Source organism: Stylophora pistillata, chromosome 13 (genome assembly GCF_964205215.1).
Source record: "Stylophora pistillata chromosome 13, jaStyPist1.2, whole genome shotgun sequence".
Taxonomy (NCBI): Eukaryota; Metazoa; Cnidaria; class Anthozoa; order Scleractinia; family Pocilloporidae; genus Stylophora; species Stylophora pistillata.
The window spans coordinates 9605906-9621069 of record NC_142531.1 but is presented as its reverse complement, the minus strand read 5'-3'; the positions used below and the strand labels follow the sequence as shown (position 1 = coordinate 9621069).

The following is a 15164-nucleotide window of genomic DNA, read 5'->3' as shown; positions in this document are numbered from 1 at the left end:
TAATTAATGTATAAAATATTTTATTATTTACAAAATTTACAATTCCTTACAATCTCAATTTACAAAAACTTTCCCATAAACAGGAATCTTATAATCCATATCAAACATGTCCCAACAATATATTATATTTACACCCATATTACGTGTAACTTTGTTTTCCCATAAATCTAGTTGATTTCCCCTGTTAACTGTCAAAATAATTATGTGAAGACTAACCTTAAATTTAAGAAATGGCACATTTATGTCCACACAGATGTTGTGCTGAAAATACGAGGTTATCTTAAAATTTTTAAGCAACTGTAACTAGTACTTTCAAGTACAAACTGGAACGGCAAACATTTATGACTCCTTTTCAAAGGATTTTAAAACAGTGATACCAGTAACTTACGTTAATTTTGAAATAAAGTACTCACATCAAGTGACTAACACGGATTCTTCCAATAACAGAAAATGAACTTCTTTGAGGAATCACGAGATCAAAATTAGTCGGTTTTTTTAACACACAAAACTTCACCAAAAATGAGGGAATATGTCACATGGCTATTGTGCTGCTTATTTATGGATATCAAGAGATCCATAAGTTCTTTTAGAAGTATAATCTATGATGATAGACATTATAAAATCTGAAGTCCACTTGCCTTCATTAATTAAACATGAAAGAGTAATTGAGTAATGTGTGTAACTACCTCACCATCTCCACTATCTATAAACAATAGCCTCCATATGGTGCAAAAACATGCATGGATGCAGGCGCATAGCGTCCTATAGGCATATACACACGTGCGTACTTGAAGTGACCAGAAACTTTTGAAAACAATGTTGTGTTTGCGCCAAGTTTGCTCAAAATAACGGCGAGTCGCTTTGTTCTTTGCTTGTATTCACACAACTATTTCGAACAAGAAATAAAGAACGCGGTATTTTTCGCTCAGTTTACTTAGGTTTCTAGATCATATGTACTTGTGTGTGCTTGAAAAAATGAGCACGCTACGCGCCTGGGATATTTATTCGTGGACATTATCTGTTCCGAAATGTGAGCTTGGAGGAACAGATAACGTCCAAAGATAGATATACAAGCATATTTCTGTGCCAAATGGAGGCTATAGTGTTAATTATCCTTCTAACATTTTTCAATGCAATGTTCTCTGATACAATTTTTAGTTGGGGGATAAGTTTTAGTTGGATTATAAACACTAATATTGTCTCATTAATATTAAGTCAGAAAGTTATAACAGTCACAAAATTGCATCCCAAACTGAATGACCACACCCAAATATAGTGTATTCCACATAAGACCTGATAATGAGTGGTTTGTAATATTTCCTGCCCATGAAATTTCATGAGCTGCATTCTCTTTCTATTGCTTTCTCACATTTTCATAACCACAAATTTAGTTCGCTTTCTAAATAATTCAAAAATAACTTCTCTCGGCAACTTCTTTTTTTCCTTTCAAATCATGTTTTTAAACACGTTGCAAAGATGTACACTCAAATCACTTGAGTTTCCAAGCCTTGAAAGTTATGAGGTTTGTACTACGGTGATGAAAAAAAACATGGAAAATATTATTTTGGAAAAATGACAGCTGATTCGATAACTCCATTTCTTTCACATCTTTTTATGACCCATACAAACCCTGTGTTTCACAAAGCAACTTTACCCTTTAAAAAACCCAACACTTAACATCACATTCCTGAGAAATTTCATTATTTGAATTAAGAACAATACTCAAATAAATGTACAGGGATGGATTTTTATGAAGTTATTCTGTTTCCATTCGTTTGACATGCGGTAAGATCTCCCACTGTGGGATATGTAGATCAAACTCCAGAGCAACAACAACTTGGAATTCAAATCTAATGAGCTCTTTTACTGATATGCGAAGCCTGTCCTCAATGGCCTGTAAGGTGAACAAAGAAACAACACCCAATTAGTAGAATCTTGGGCTTAGACAACGACTTTGACGATGAATCACTAAATCTGATTTCTGCTCTGAATAGTAATTACAACAGACAATCAGAAGAAAGGAAATACCTTTTAAGAGCCAATGAACTCAAAATAAAATGAGTGGTAAATGTGGATGACCAAATGGTGATTGGTTTCAGTTTTGTATCTGATTGATTGAGAGAGAGGTGGGAGTTTTCTAGACCAATCACAGAGTGAAATAAAACAAAAGGAACACAGTCTCAGATTACTTTGAAAACACAATTAAAAATTGCCCTAGTCTGTATATTCTGAAGTGTGATCACCTAGATGTTCTGGGAAAAAATGTAGCATTATCACTACTCGATCAGATTGAAGTGAAGAGTTATGAATTAGAATGATTTAGCTGATATGATTAATGGATACCACAGTATTGTCTTCAGTTGATTGCATGTAATGATTCCCCAGCCGAAATTCACCTTGGTGAGAACTGGATACCTGCATAATTATTTCCACTCACAAATTTATAACAAAATAGGTGTGGTATCATACCTCAATGACCTCTTTGATTTTCTCTTTTTTCATATCACCATTAAATTTTGCCGCCAATAACAAGCAGGAACCTACAAATTTTTTATGAACATTAGGATGGTCTCATAAACATAACTGCTGAGAGACAAAGGAAAAAATTTTCCCTTCTTCACATTCCAAACACATTCAGTTTTCACAATTTAAAAGCTACCAGTACATCTATAAGAAAAAAAAGTCTGGGAATCAATTTATAAAAAGGAAAAAAAAAAAAAAAAAAAGCGCCTACCTGCCAAAAGCTTTCTGTTTGCTTTAGTTATCTTTTCCTGCAAAAAAACAAATTGTGTTTAAAAATGTACATACACTGAAAGTGACAGTTCTCCAACAAAATTTAATACTGACCACTCACTTACTATAAAATGCACCAACACTTCAAGCTATTCCCACAACACAAGACCAGGACTGGTACTACCTATTCACAAGACCTTCCCACTTAAGGCAGGGGTTCATTGGATCAATAATTATAGCAAAATTCTATTCATATGAATACATGCATAGGATAGATATAACTGACATGTTCCCTGTATGTTATTGTAACAGTAACACATCACAAAAGATTAGTTTGGTGTGACCCCTGAGTTTTGATTTTACTGGTGTTTAATTCCATTTGGGCGGGGGGGGGGGGGGTGGTGGGAGGAACAACAAATTTATTATAGTGTCTACATAATATCATTTAAACCAAAACTCCTGGTGAGCAACAAATGAAAATTTACCTTCAAAATAAGTTTTTCAAAGTAGACAAATGCATAACCCACAGTGGTTGGATCCAGCTGGCAATCCTGAAAAGCAAAGACATTGATGTATTATTATCATTATCATATGATAACCATTCCAGCATCTACCTCGCATGAACAGAGTATTGTAAACAATATAGGCAAAATTTATATTGTACACCTCCTAACTTGCTATAAACCTCAACTTCATGTAGTATGATGCAAAAATATTAACTTAAGATGGAATCAGAGCAGTAAAGGAAGAAAAAATAAAAACAAACTACATCAGGTTATCACAAACAGCACTGCTGACTTGTAAAGTATATCTGACTTTTTGGCAAACTTACTTGTGATAATGCTATTTTGACAATATCTCTCTTTAAGCTTAAAGGAACAAAAAGTCACAAAATCAGAAACTTTTAGGATTTTCTTGCTCTCTTCAGCTAAAAAGCCTTTGTAATTGACAATTGACCACATGCTGCTGTTAACATATTCATGATGTGATCACAGCCCTTCCATCTTGCAGTGCCTCTTTTCTTTTACAGATCACAGGTGATATCAAAATGTGCGAGAACAAAGAAGTGGCACATAACGCACCGCTGAGTGAGTCACAGACGTTCTAAAAATATCAAAATGTGATCAATTACTGAATACACCCACAGCAACATGGAATCTTTATTTACATGAGCAGGAAAAAAATATTTTCTCAATTATGATATCATTTGTGCATCCTGATCCATGTTTGATCAGAGATGGGAACCAATCAAAAATGCATGACTGTATAAATCAGCTAATTATAGAACAAATTATAGTAATCTCAAGCTGATAACCTACTTGTTAAATTGGAAACGATCTTGTTACCTTCTTAGTTTTGTGAGTGTTATGTTGAGATTTGGAAACTTTTCCCTGAATTGTTCATTCAGATCTTTTTTCAGCTCAGAAGGCTTTGCATAGGCTACCATGGATACCTGAAAAGCATATTGACATTTAAATAATTTATTTATTCACATTTTTAACAGGACAATATTTTGCCAATCCATTTTTATGCTGCACATGGATATTGGCAAAGTACAACATTGGTGGGGGGGGGGGGGGGAGGGAGGAGTGTATGTGTTGTAGTTCAATTTTATACTTGGTTCAAATTTTATTTTCCTTTATTTTTGGTCATGTTAGTGTATGATAATGAGTTTGAAACAAAGGAAAATAAAATTTGAACCAAGGATAAAATTGAACTACAACATATCCTCCTGTAAAATGTATGTTTCAAGAGATGCTTTGCCATAAATGTCAACAATAATTTGGAGCACGAAAAGGCAGTTGCAGCAGACAGAGAGCTGCTACTACAAGTAAATAATTGCGATTTAGAAATGTTTCTTAATTTACATTGCTTATTATCCAACTACACCTAAACGAGTACAAATAATGCCATAGACGAGTACAAATATCATGCAGTATTTGTACTCGTCTATTGTAGAGCACCGGTCAAACAGGTTTTCTTGCATCGCGCAAGCAAAGAATTGGATTGTAGTTACGAATAAAAAACAAATGGCGGACAATTTGAATCATATTTCTGACGACGAAGAGTCAGAATGGCTTGCAAATATAGATCCAAGTTCATTAGATGAATCGAACAAAGAAAAACAGCTTAACGACCAGAAAATTTCTTCATTTAATGAAGAAAATAGAAACAGCAACACAACAACGCGCCAATTCCGTCCCATTTTGCATACTTCTGTCACGCACTCCCCGTAAATAAATATCCGCGAAATTTGCCCACACTGAAATAACAGTTTGGTGTGTTGGATAATAAATAACTTAGACGTTTTTTTGTGTGGTATCGCCGAGTATTTTTACTCGTTATTTGTATTTTGACTCGCCCTATGGACTCCTCAAAATACGGCACAACTTGTAAAAATACTCAGTGATACAACACAACAAAACGTCTAATAAGATAATTATACTGACCAGGTATGATGTAAGGTTGAGAACCTTCCTGTGCCGACCTGACTTCAGTTCAGGATCATCAAGAAGATGAGGATCATACCCACTGGGTGAAGGCAACGTTCCGTCAACATTCTCTGATGGATACAAAGAAACAGAAAATGTACACAACAATGGAAGACTGAATGCCCAGATCATTACTTTAACGAGCAAGTACTGAATATCATCCTTTCATGTAACACAGGTTTCAATAACAAAAGTTTACCATCAGTCTACCACTTGTAAGTCCTCTCATCTGTTTAGCTTACAAGTTCTCTTTTTCATGCCCAGAATTCTTGAAATTACATTTCTGAACTTCTAAATTTCAAACATTATCGAGGAAGCATACCACCAGACCCCCTTTGGTAAGAAGAGGGCCTTATGGCCCCTTTTCTAGGAACAGCCAGGCCTATTACACCACCCCTGATGTAGTGAAATTCTGGTTAAGATCTGTGATAACGAAAGTTTCAGATAAGAGATATTAAAGTTCTTTTACCTGAAAGAAGTCCTCCAGCATCCATCTGTAGAGGTACAGATGGAGATCCTTTGTTGACAACAACCTCACTCCAAGCACAAGGGTATGTTGATATCAAAAATGATCTGTATGATACTGGCTAAAAAGGAACAAATTAAAATAAAAAGATATTTAATTCAGTACATATAATACAGATTACAGCAACCAGGGTTTTTAACAGAAGCCGTTTAGTGGGTAGATCTGCCTGCATGTGATGCATGTGATATTACACAAATGTCAATGTATCCCTAACATATAATTATGTGAAATTCTCTTCATATTTGTTCAAATGGATTGACTTTGGGGAAAACCAAAGTGACATAAAGTGGAACAATTGCAAGAGTTTAGAACTTCAAAATTTTACAATGGAGCCCAGAACTTTGTAGGAATAAGTAACTCTTCAGGTATTTAAATCTACCTTCCTGCTATTCTAAACTACCCATTAGGACCAAGTCTTTTTTTGAAATGAAAACACCTGGATAACAAGTTGTAGTTCTTTAGGTAGAAGATGTATGCCTTAAATGAAGTTTAATTCAATCTCTAAGGCCAATTATATGATACTAATCAGTGAACTTGCCATTTCTAACTGTCACTGCTAACCAAGTTTATTTCTTGTTTCCATCTATGGCTAAAAATAAATGTCTACCTTGTCAATCGTTCCAAGTTCAACCCCCTCAATGCCAGCAGACTGGCTGGGTGTAGCCACTGATATCTTCTTAATACTACAAAAGAGAAAAAGAAAAGATTTCTCCACAACAATCTCTAGTCAATCCACGATTGGCAGAGATGATTAAGCAAAGAAATGATCCTTGCAGGTGAAATGCAATTTTAGTACTTGCAGAAAAGAAGCCTAAAAAAATTAAGGCTTCAGAAGGATTCAAACTCACGCCTCTCGCATACTGGTTGGGCACTACTACTAATTGAGCTTTGAAGCCACATGTAGGGATTGAGGCAACTTTTAGAGGGTTCTCCTTTCCCCTAACAGAGCTTGATAAAAACTTGGGAGTGAAACAAATTCCATGAGATGATTGCCCAGTACACTAAAGGATTTCCTCTCTACTAATATACATGGAAAATGTATATTATTATAAATATTATTATGTCTAAGTGCCCATTGGCTTAGAGCAAGTTAGTTACCCAGTAATCCTAAAAAGCAGAGAAAGTTGAAAACAAGACAGTGCAAATAGCTAAAATAGAGGGAGAATGTTGAAATTAACTCTACATTTTCAACAAGAAGTCAATTGATTCCATACCATTTAGAATAAATAAAAACTTAAATTTAAATAACTCAAAGGCTGTAAATTGCACTTGGTCTGTTAACCTGACAAATTTTATTTTCATTCTTTGAAAAATCCAAATGGCTTGTTTATTAGAAATTCCTTCAAAATCACTTGATTATCTACTGACAGAAATTGAAGCATATAAAATAAGCCAAACAAAGTTACTCATTTAAGATGCTAATCATCCTCACTTTAGATGCCAATTACCCTGACTTTATTTGCCAATCACCCTGACCTTACATGCTAATTACCCTGACTTTAGATGCCAATCACCCTGACTTTAGATGCCAATCACCCTGACTTTAGATGCCAATCACCCTGACCTTACATGCTAATTACCCTGACTTTAGATGCCAATCACCCTGACTTTAGATGCCAATCACCCTGACTTTAGATGCCAATCACCCTGACTTTAGATGCCAATTACCCTGACTTTATTTTCCAACCACCCTGACATTAGATGCCAATTACCCTGACCTTAGATGCCAATCACCCTGACCTTAGATGCCAATTACCCTGACTTTAGATGCCAATCACCCTGACCTTAGATGCCAATCACCCTGACTTTAGATGCCAATCACCCTGACCTTAGATGCCAATCACCCTGACTTTATTTTCCAACCACCCTGACATTAGATGCCAATTACCCTGACCTTAGATGCCAATAACCCTGACTTTATTTTCCAACCACCCTGACCTTAGATGCCAATTACCCTGACTTTAGATGCCAATTACCCTGACTTTAGATGCCAATCACCCTGACTTTAGATGCCAATCACCCTGACCTTAGATGCCAATTACCCTGACTTTAGATGCCAATTACCCTGACTTTAGATGCCAATCACCCTGACTTTAGATGCCAATCACCCTGACTTTAGATGCCAATCACCCTGACTTTAGATGCCAATCACCCTGACCTTAGATGCCAATTACCCTGACTTTAGATGCCAATCACCCTGACCTTAGATGCCAATCACCCTGACTTTATTTTCCAACCACCCTGACATTAGATGCCAATTACCCTGACCTTAGATGCCAATTACCCTGACTTTAGATGCCAATTACCCTGACTTTAGATGCCAATCACCCTGACCTTAGTTGCCAATCACCCTGACCTTAAATGCCAATCTCCCTGACCTTAGATGCCAATCACCCTGACCTTAGATGCCAATTTTACCCTGACTTTAGATGCCAATTACCCTGACTTTAGATGCCAATCACCCTGACCTTAGATGCCAATCTCCCTGACCTTAGATGCCAATCACCCTGACTTTAGATGCCAATCACCCTCACCTTAGATGCCAATCACCCAGACCTTAGATGCCAATCACCCAGACCTTAGATGTCAATCACCATGCCTTTAGATACCTTCCCTGAGTTTAGATACCATTTACTCTGACCTTAGATGCCAATCACCTTGACTCCTGACTTTAGATGCCAATCACCCTGACTTAAGATGCCAATTATCCTGACTTTAGATGCCAATCACCCTGACTTTAGTTGCCAATTACCCTGACCTTAGATGCCAATCACCCTGACTTTAGATGCCAATCACCCTGACTTTAGATGCCAATCACCCTGACTTAAGATGCCAATTATCCTGACTTTAGATGCCAATCACCCTGACTTTAGATGCCAATCACCCTGACTTTAGATGCCAATCACCCTGACTTTAGATGCCAATCACCCTGACTTTAGATGCCAATCACCCTGACTTTAGATGCCAATCACCCTAACCTTACATGCTAATCACCCTGACTGTTTGGTCTCACCTCATTCCTTCCTGGCCTGCTTCTTGGTTCTCCTTATGATATTTCAGAACAGAGTAAGTGGCCAAAGGAGCCTTGTGAGATGAACACAGCACTATTCTGTAAAACAAGTGGCATATCGACTATTATTCATCTCTTAATTTTTCCATTCATATTAGCACCTGATAGGATGTAACAATAACAAATATGTATGAGTCACATCAAGCATATTCCTTGTAAATTCACAGATAATGGATTAAAGATATGCTCCCTGAATTTACTAAATGTCTCCATATTTATAAAACATCTTGCGTATCTTACTACCCTTCAATATCCGTGTCGCCCACAAACCCATCACCACACTACGTCAGTTACTAACCAACATTAAAGACTAAGATGAACTGAGGAACAGACAGGAAATGATTTATAAGATCAATTGTTCCGACTGCCAAGCCTCCTACATCGGTGAGACTGGCAGAAACCTCACAACAAGACTGACTGAACACAGACGGACGACAAGGAAAGGTGATGTCAGCAATCACATTGCTGAACACCATCGACTTACCAACCACAACATTGACTGGGACTCTGAGCAATGCCTAACCTACAGCACTGACTATTTTCAACGACTGACTCTGGAAAGCTGGTTTACTAACTTAGAACAGACTCCCCTAAACAGATGTCAACAACTACCTGCTCTATACAAACCACTCATTCACGACATAAACATCACAAACAACCAAAAAAGAACGACCTAACTTTACCGACAGATCGAAACAGACCAATCACGACCGACTTATGTCACTTGAGTCTTACAGCCAATAACATCACGACAAAACCAACCGATCATTTCACACGAACTGGAATAAGAACATTCTACTGACAACAATCATTCACTTGACTCTGATGATGACTTCTGCAAAGGTTGTCGAAACGTCAGTCACTACCACCGACAACAGTCCTTCTCAGGACTACACTCACCCGGATGATCAGACTACACCTTCACATGTTACCCCCGGGTTCAAGCCATTTACTGCACTCCATATTTATATTTCAAAATTCAGCATTCCTCCCTGGGTGTCCATGGGAATGTTACAGTGATGGTTTGCAACTACAGCCTCATAGCATTCCTATGAGTGAAATCCTTTTTAGACATTTTGTTGAAGTAATTTCCAACAGAAACAAAGATATCAAATGAAAAAAAGTTGAGATCATAGGGTTAAAATCTTAGAGACCATGGCAACTTGTGCAATAGATCTCAGATGGTTTCAGCCTGGACCCTGACCAACTGCAATCTTCAAAGAGTTATCTCTTTCCAAATGAATGCAAAAACCAGGGAAAAAACTGGAGATACACAATCTTTAGTCGACATACAGCACTGGTTTGATGGTATTGGTCAGAGAGCAAAAGTGTGCATACATTATTCCACATAACCATAGATGATGGACATTGAATCATGCTGTCACTTTCCATCCAAATGGACCACAATCTTTGCCTTAAAATAATAACAATGACTGCAGATGATGGCAAAAAATATAAAAATGTTTCAATTTTCTTACAGATGTACACTTCCATAAGATCAGAGATTGAACAACTTGCAGTTCTTTGATCATGTGCAACCCTAGTTCATCTTCCCCAGTTGCCTTGTGGTAAACATGACACTCGGGACAATATTTCTGCATAGAGCATTATTCAGTCTAATATCTAGCAAGTTTAATTAAAAGGTCTTATTTGTTTCATAACCTTCCTTTTATTCTTACTAAGAAATTTCAAACTAACAAAGAAAAAAAAAAGTAGGTCACATGTCTATTTTCAAGCTTGTTGTGTTGCTTCTCTTCCTATCTTTGATCTGAACTTTAAGTTGATGTGTACCTCTTTTCATATTGCTTAGGTATTTCATTTTGTTTTTATTGCTTAACTTGGACTGGACTAACATCAAAACACTTGGATGTTCTTTAGGCAACCAAGATTGGACAATTTCCCTCATGCTGTGCTAAATTCTAGGACTAAATTTTGACTGTCCAAGTAATTTTATTTCATACATGGAGTATATTCCCCTTTTAACACCACTCTCACGCCACTATGGTTGTATGTGAAAGCCCTGGCATCACATGGAAAATATTGAATAGATTGCCTGCTACCTGTCAGCCAACATCAGAACACATGACGCATTTTCACAAGCAAAGATGAGGATACAAGAATGCTTTGTTTCTAAACAACAATTTTCAGCTAAATTTGTTGCGGAGTGCTGTATAGATTAGCCAAAATAATATATTACTAAAGAAATTTAGACAGTTGGATATATCAAAACCGAGCAGATTGTTTGGACACGCAGTAGAGATTCAGTGTGGAACCCATATTTATCCTACTTGACAAATGTAAAATTATGCAAAAGTAATTTGAAGGAAGACCCTTTGATTTAATAATTTATGATCAAGAACCACTTATTAAATCTTAATTTTTTTTGTGACACTACAGCTCGTTTAAAGGGGACGACATAATTTAAAAAATCGTATGATTTTTAGGAAATAAATTCTCTCTCACCTCTTGTCATTTGCTCGTCTCTTGTTGTGGAAAGATGAACCCGCCAAATACGAAATACGATTCTTCGTACGCTGGAAACTAACACTCGTGGTCGATGGATCGTAGGACGATTCGGACATCGAAACGCTCCTTCGTATCATTGTGGAACTCTCCTGACATTTTCTCTCATAAATAGCCTCCGTAATGCTACGTTGTCTGTGTATTGATCGTTTGGAGCTGTTCTCAAAAGATTCTCCACCGGAGGTCGAGGGTTCAGATACAGAGTGCAGTAGTTTATTGCGTGTCCTCCTTGTTGCCTCTGGGAGGTCAGTGTTTCTAGGATCGTGTTCATTGATTTCTTTAGGACTAGCCTTTTCCTTTTTCCGTTCAGCTGCTTCCTTTGCAATATTTCCATCCAGTGAAATATTCGAAAGGAAAGCACATGCCGAAGCAATACGCTTTGACCTTCTTTTGCTTGGACGGCCAGCCGTCACAGCCGCCATATTGGCGGTTGTTGACAAATTGAGCCTGACCACCTGTGCCTGGGCTTCAGTGATATTGTACTCAACCTACCCCTGAAAAATATAGCTATATTCACAGGTTACCCAGGCCATGCAGCCCAGACAGCCCAGTCAGCACAATCGTTTTTGAGAAGAGTCGAGGAACATTATCTTGTTGAAGAGTTAATTTTAAAGTTTATTAAGCGAAATTCTTAATAGAAAAAAAAAGAAAAGAAAAACAACCAAATCTTTGGAATTTGGGGTATGGGAAGTAGAATGCAAAAAAAAAAAAAAAAAAAAAAGATATACATATATCTATCAACCTCGTTCCCAGGGCCTTTTCTCTTTGTTGGAGGTGGGCCGCCCCACCTCCAACTCCACCCCCAACTAAGGGAAAAGGCCCTGGGAACGAGGTTTATATATATATATATATGTCTGCAGTTAGATATAGCTCTTTGGCATACAAAGCTTTGCTTTCATGTCCAAATTGAGCACTCTATCTAGGATGAGTCATTGCCGTTGCAATTGCGCATGCTCGCTGGTTTACTCTAGTTTGAGCACTCTGGCATGGCTTAGACGATACCACAAAGGTTGGGTCGTTTGGGGTGAGCTTTTCGGTTCTCCCCCATCTTAGCATTAGCACTGCACTGATGAGGCCCAGAAGGCCGAAACAGTACTGTCTGCAGTTAGTTATATATATATAGTTAGTTATATATATATATATATATCTATAAGAGCAGAAATGTAATGGTCAAGAGGCCAACTCCAATGTAGTTTTGTTGGTTTAATAACTCGACGGTTCGACCGTCTCGGTCTTCTTCAGGAGCATATTAATTACATGAGCAATATTCAAATTTAAAATTCGTGTCAACAGTAAACATATCATGACGTAATGATATAAAAATAGAATAGATAACAGCGAAACGTGTCATGGTGTCTAAAATAGATAAATTAAAGTAGTTATAATTCATGTAGTAAGCTTATTGATAGTAGGATTGAGTCTTAATATCCAATAATTTTCTCTTGCTTTTCTGATTTCTTGATTTTGACTTCTAACTTTTTCAATAACCGTAAGTTTAAGATGGTCGACTCCACAGTTCTTAAAATGTCTGACAGAGGGTATGTTTTTATGTCCACCCTTGATGTCGCTACGGTGTTGATTGCCACGGTGGTGAATTGGGTGACCTGTCTCGCCTACGTACTGATCGTTACATTTGCTGCATTCAATCAGGTATATCACATTGCTAGTCTTGCATGACGTGTGTTGTCGCAGTGTTATCGTTTCTCCTGTAGTGCTGCTTTTAACTGACCCTGTAAATTGCCCGTATGTTTTGCAGCAGTTGCATCTTATGTCAGCCCTACAGGGCCAGAATCCGGGACTAGTGGATTGCAATGGTTTCTGCTTTTTATGTTTATGAGAGAAATGTATTTTGAGATTTTTGTTAGTTTTGAATGATCGACCGCAGATTGTACAGGTAGTGTCAGATGGACCTTGAATGTGTGGACTGCTTATACCGTGTGGGGATTCATCAGTGGAGGGGGTTGTGTCAGCGGCGATCGGCGATCGCAGTCTCTTGTGGGTAAGCATCTGTGTTAAATTACGCCCTTTTCGATAGGCAACGAGAGGTGTTTCTTTGAATATGGCCTGTGTGTTGGACGAGGTCAAGAGTATTTGATGGTGCTCCTTGAGGATTTTGTGGATGTTTGGCAGTGCTGGGTTGTAAGTTATTACAAGTGGTACACGGTCAGTGGAGGAAATAGGTTTGCTTGTGAGCGCTTCCTGCCTTGATGTTCTCCTTGCTTTCATGATACATTCCTTAATCAACTTATTCTTGTAACCTCGCTTAAGAAGTATGTTGTGTAGCTCACGTGCTCGTTTTTCAAAAAACTCGTTGTCGGAGCAGATGCGTCGTAGTCTCAATGCCAAGCTGTATGGGATGGATGTTTTAGTGTGTCGTGGATGACAGCTGGTCCAGTTTAGGTATTGGTGGGTATCGGTAGGTTTTGTGTATAAGTCTGTGCTAAGTTCGCCGTTGTTTTTGATGATGACTTAAACGTCTAGGAAAGGGATGCTTGTAGTTGATGTGGTTTGTTCAAACTTGATGTGTGGGTCAAAGGAGTTACATTTGTTAAAGAAGTTTTTGAGTTTTTCTTCGCCGTGTGTCCATATGAAAAAAATGTCATCAATGTATCTGAACCAGACAAGAGGTTGGTCAGTAGCTTCTATCAAAAAGCGATTCTCAAGGCGACCCATGTAGAGATTTGCGTAACTCGGCGCCATTCGTGTTCCCATAGCTGTTCCTGTTTGTTGAATGTAATGTTTGCCTTGAAAGGTTAGGTTATTACAAGTTAGAACGAGATTGATGAATTGTCCGATAGTTTCCCTTCTGTTGTTTGCAAAATTATTAAGGCGCATGAAGTAGTCGCATGCTTCCATGCCACCATCATGTGGGATCTTAGTGTAGAGGGATTTCACGTCCCATGTTACTAAAGTAGTCTCTGGCGGTAAGGTATGACTTTTGTTGAGTTCGACAAGTTTACAGAGAAAGTCGTTGTTGTCCTTGAGATGGGAGGGTAGTTTCTCGACCAGTGGCTGTAGTTGATCATCAATCCACTTAGAGATGTTAGTTGTGGCAGATTTGATGGTGTTACAAATCGGTCGAGCGGGAGGTGGGCGTTGCGGTTTGTGGATTTTAGGTAAGAAATAGATATTTCCTGGTTGAGCGTTTTCCATTACCAGATACTCTGCTGTATTGGTCTTGATTACACCCTTGGAGTGGGCCTCTTGTACAGTTTCTTTTACTCTGATGACAAAGTCAGACGTGGGGTCGCTGGCCACATGTTTATATACCTTGTTACCGTTTTCATCAGTACCATTTAGTTGCTTGTAAGCTTCTGTTAGATAGTCCCTTTTGTTTTGCACAGCTACTGCTGCGCCTTTGTCAGCTTGGAAAATAGCAATACCACTATCACGTTTAAGCGATTTAATAGCTTCGCGTTCTAGCCTAGTGATGTTAGAGCGTTGCGCGTTGTGGGGCGCGTGTTGCAAGATGGCACGTTCTACTCCATTTAAATAGCAGTCTAAGGCTAGATCTCTGCCCTGAGATGGCGTCTAATTCAATGGTTTCTTGTAGGTGTTGTCATCGTCAAGCTCTGTGTTACTATTGTCGTCATTACCAAAGTATTCCCTTAAGCGCATTCGGCGACACCATTGTTTGATGGCAGTAATGAGTTCAGTTTTGTTTACATTTGTCGACGTAGGGACAAATTTCAGACCTTTACTCAAGATCCTGAGTTCGTGCTCCGATAATGTGCGGTCCGAGAGATTGATAACATTTTCGAAGTTGTTATAATTAGCTCGTGGTTTCGTGTTGCGTCTGCCACGGTGGGTCCGTCTGTGA

The 15164-nt window shown here is 38.1% G+C and overlaps 1 protein-coding gene and 1 pseudogene across 1 annotated transcript; both read right to left on the bottom strand.

Annotated features, from left to right (window-relative positions):
• Positions 1–3: 3 nt before the first annotated feature.
• On the bottom strand, positions 4–11791 carry LOC111330187 (CDK5 and ABL1 enzyme substrate 1). The gene is made up of 11 exons (XM_088743524.1): positions 11285–11791; positions 8765–8860; positions 6359–6434; positions 5695–5812; positions 5184–5296; positions 4080–4186; positions 3566–3602; positions 3219–3284; positions 2735–2771; positions 2470–2540; positions 4–1894 (listed from the first exon to the last, which is right to left on the bottom strand). The coding sequence occupies exons 1-11, from the start codon at positions 11764–11766 to the stop codon at positions 1757–1759; spliced, it is 1341 nt and encodes a 446-aa protein (XP_088599650.1). The 5' UTR covers positions 11767–11791; the 3' UTR covers positions 4–1756.
• An 828-nt stretch (positions 11792–12619) lies between these two features.
• Positions 12620–14522, bottom strand: LOC148717535 (uncharacterized; annotated as a pseudogene).
• Between the last annotated feature and the right edge of the window lie 642 nt (positions 14523–15164).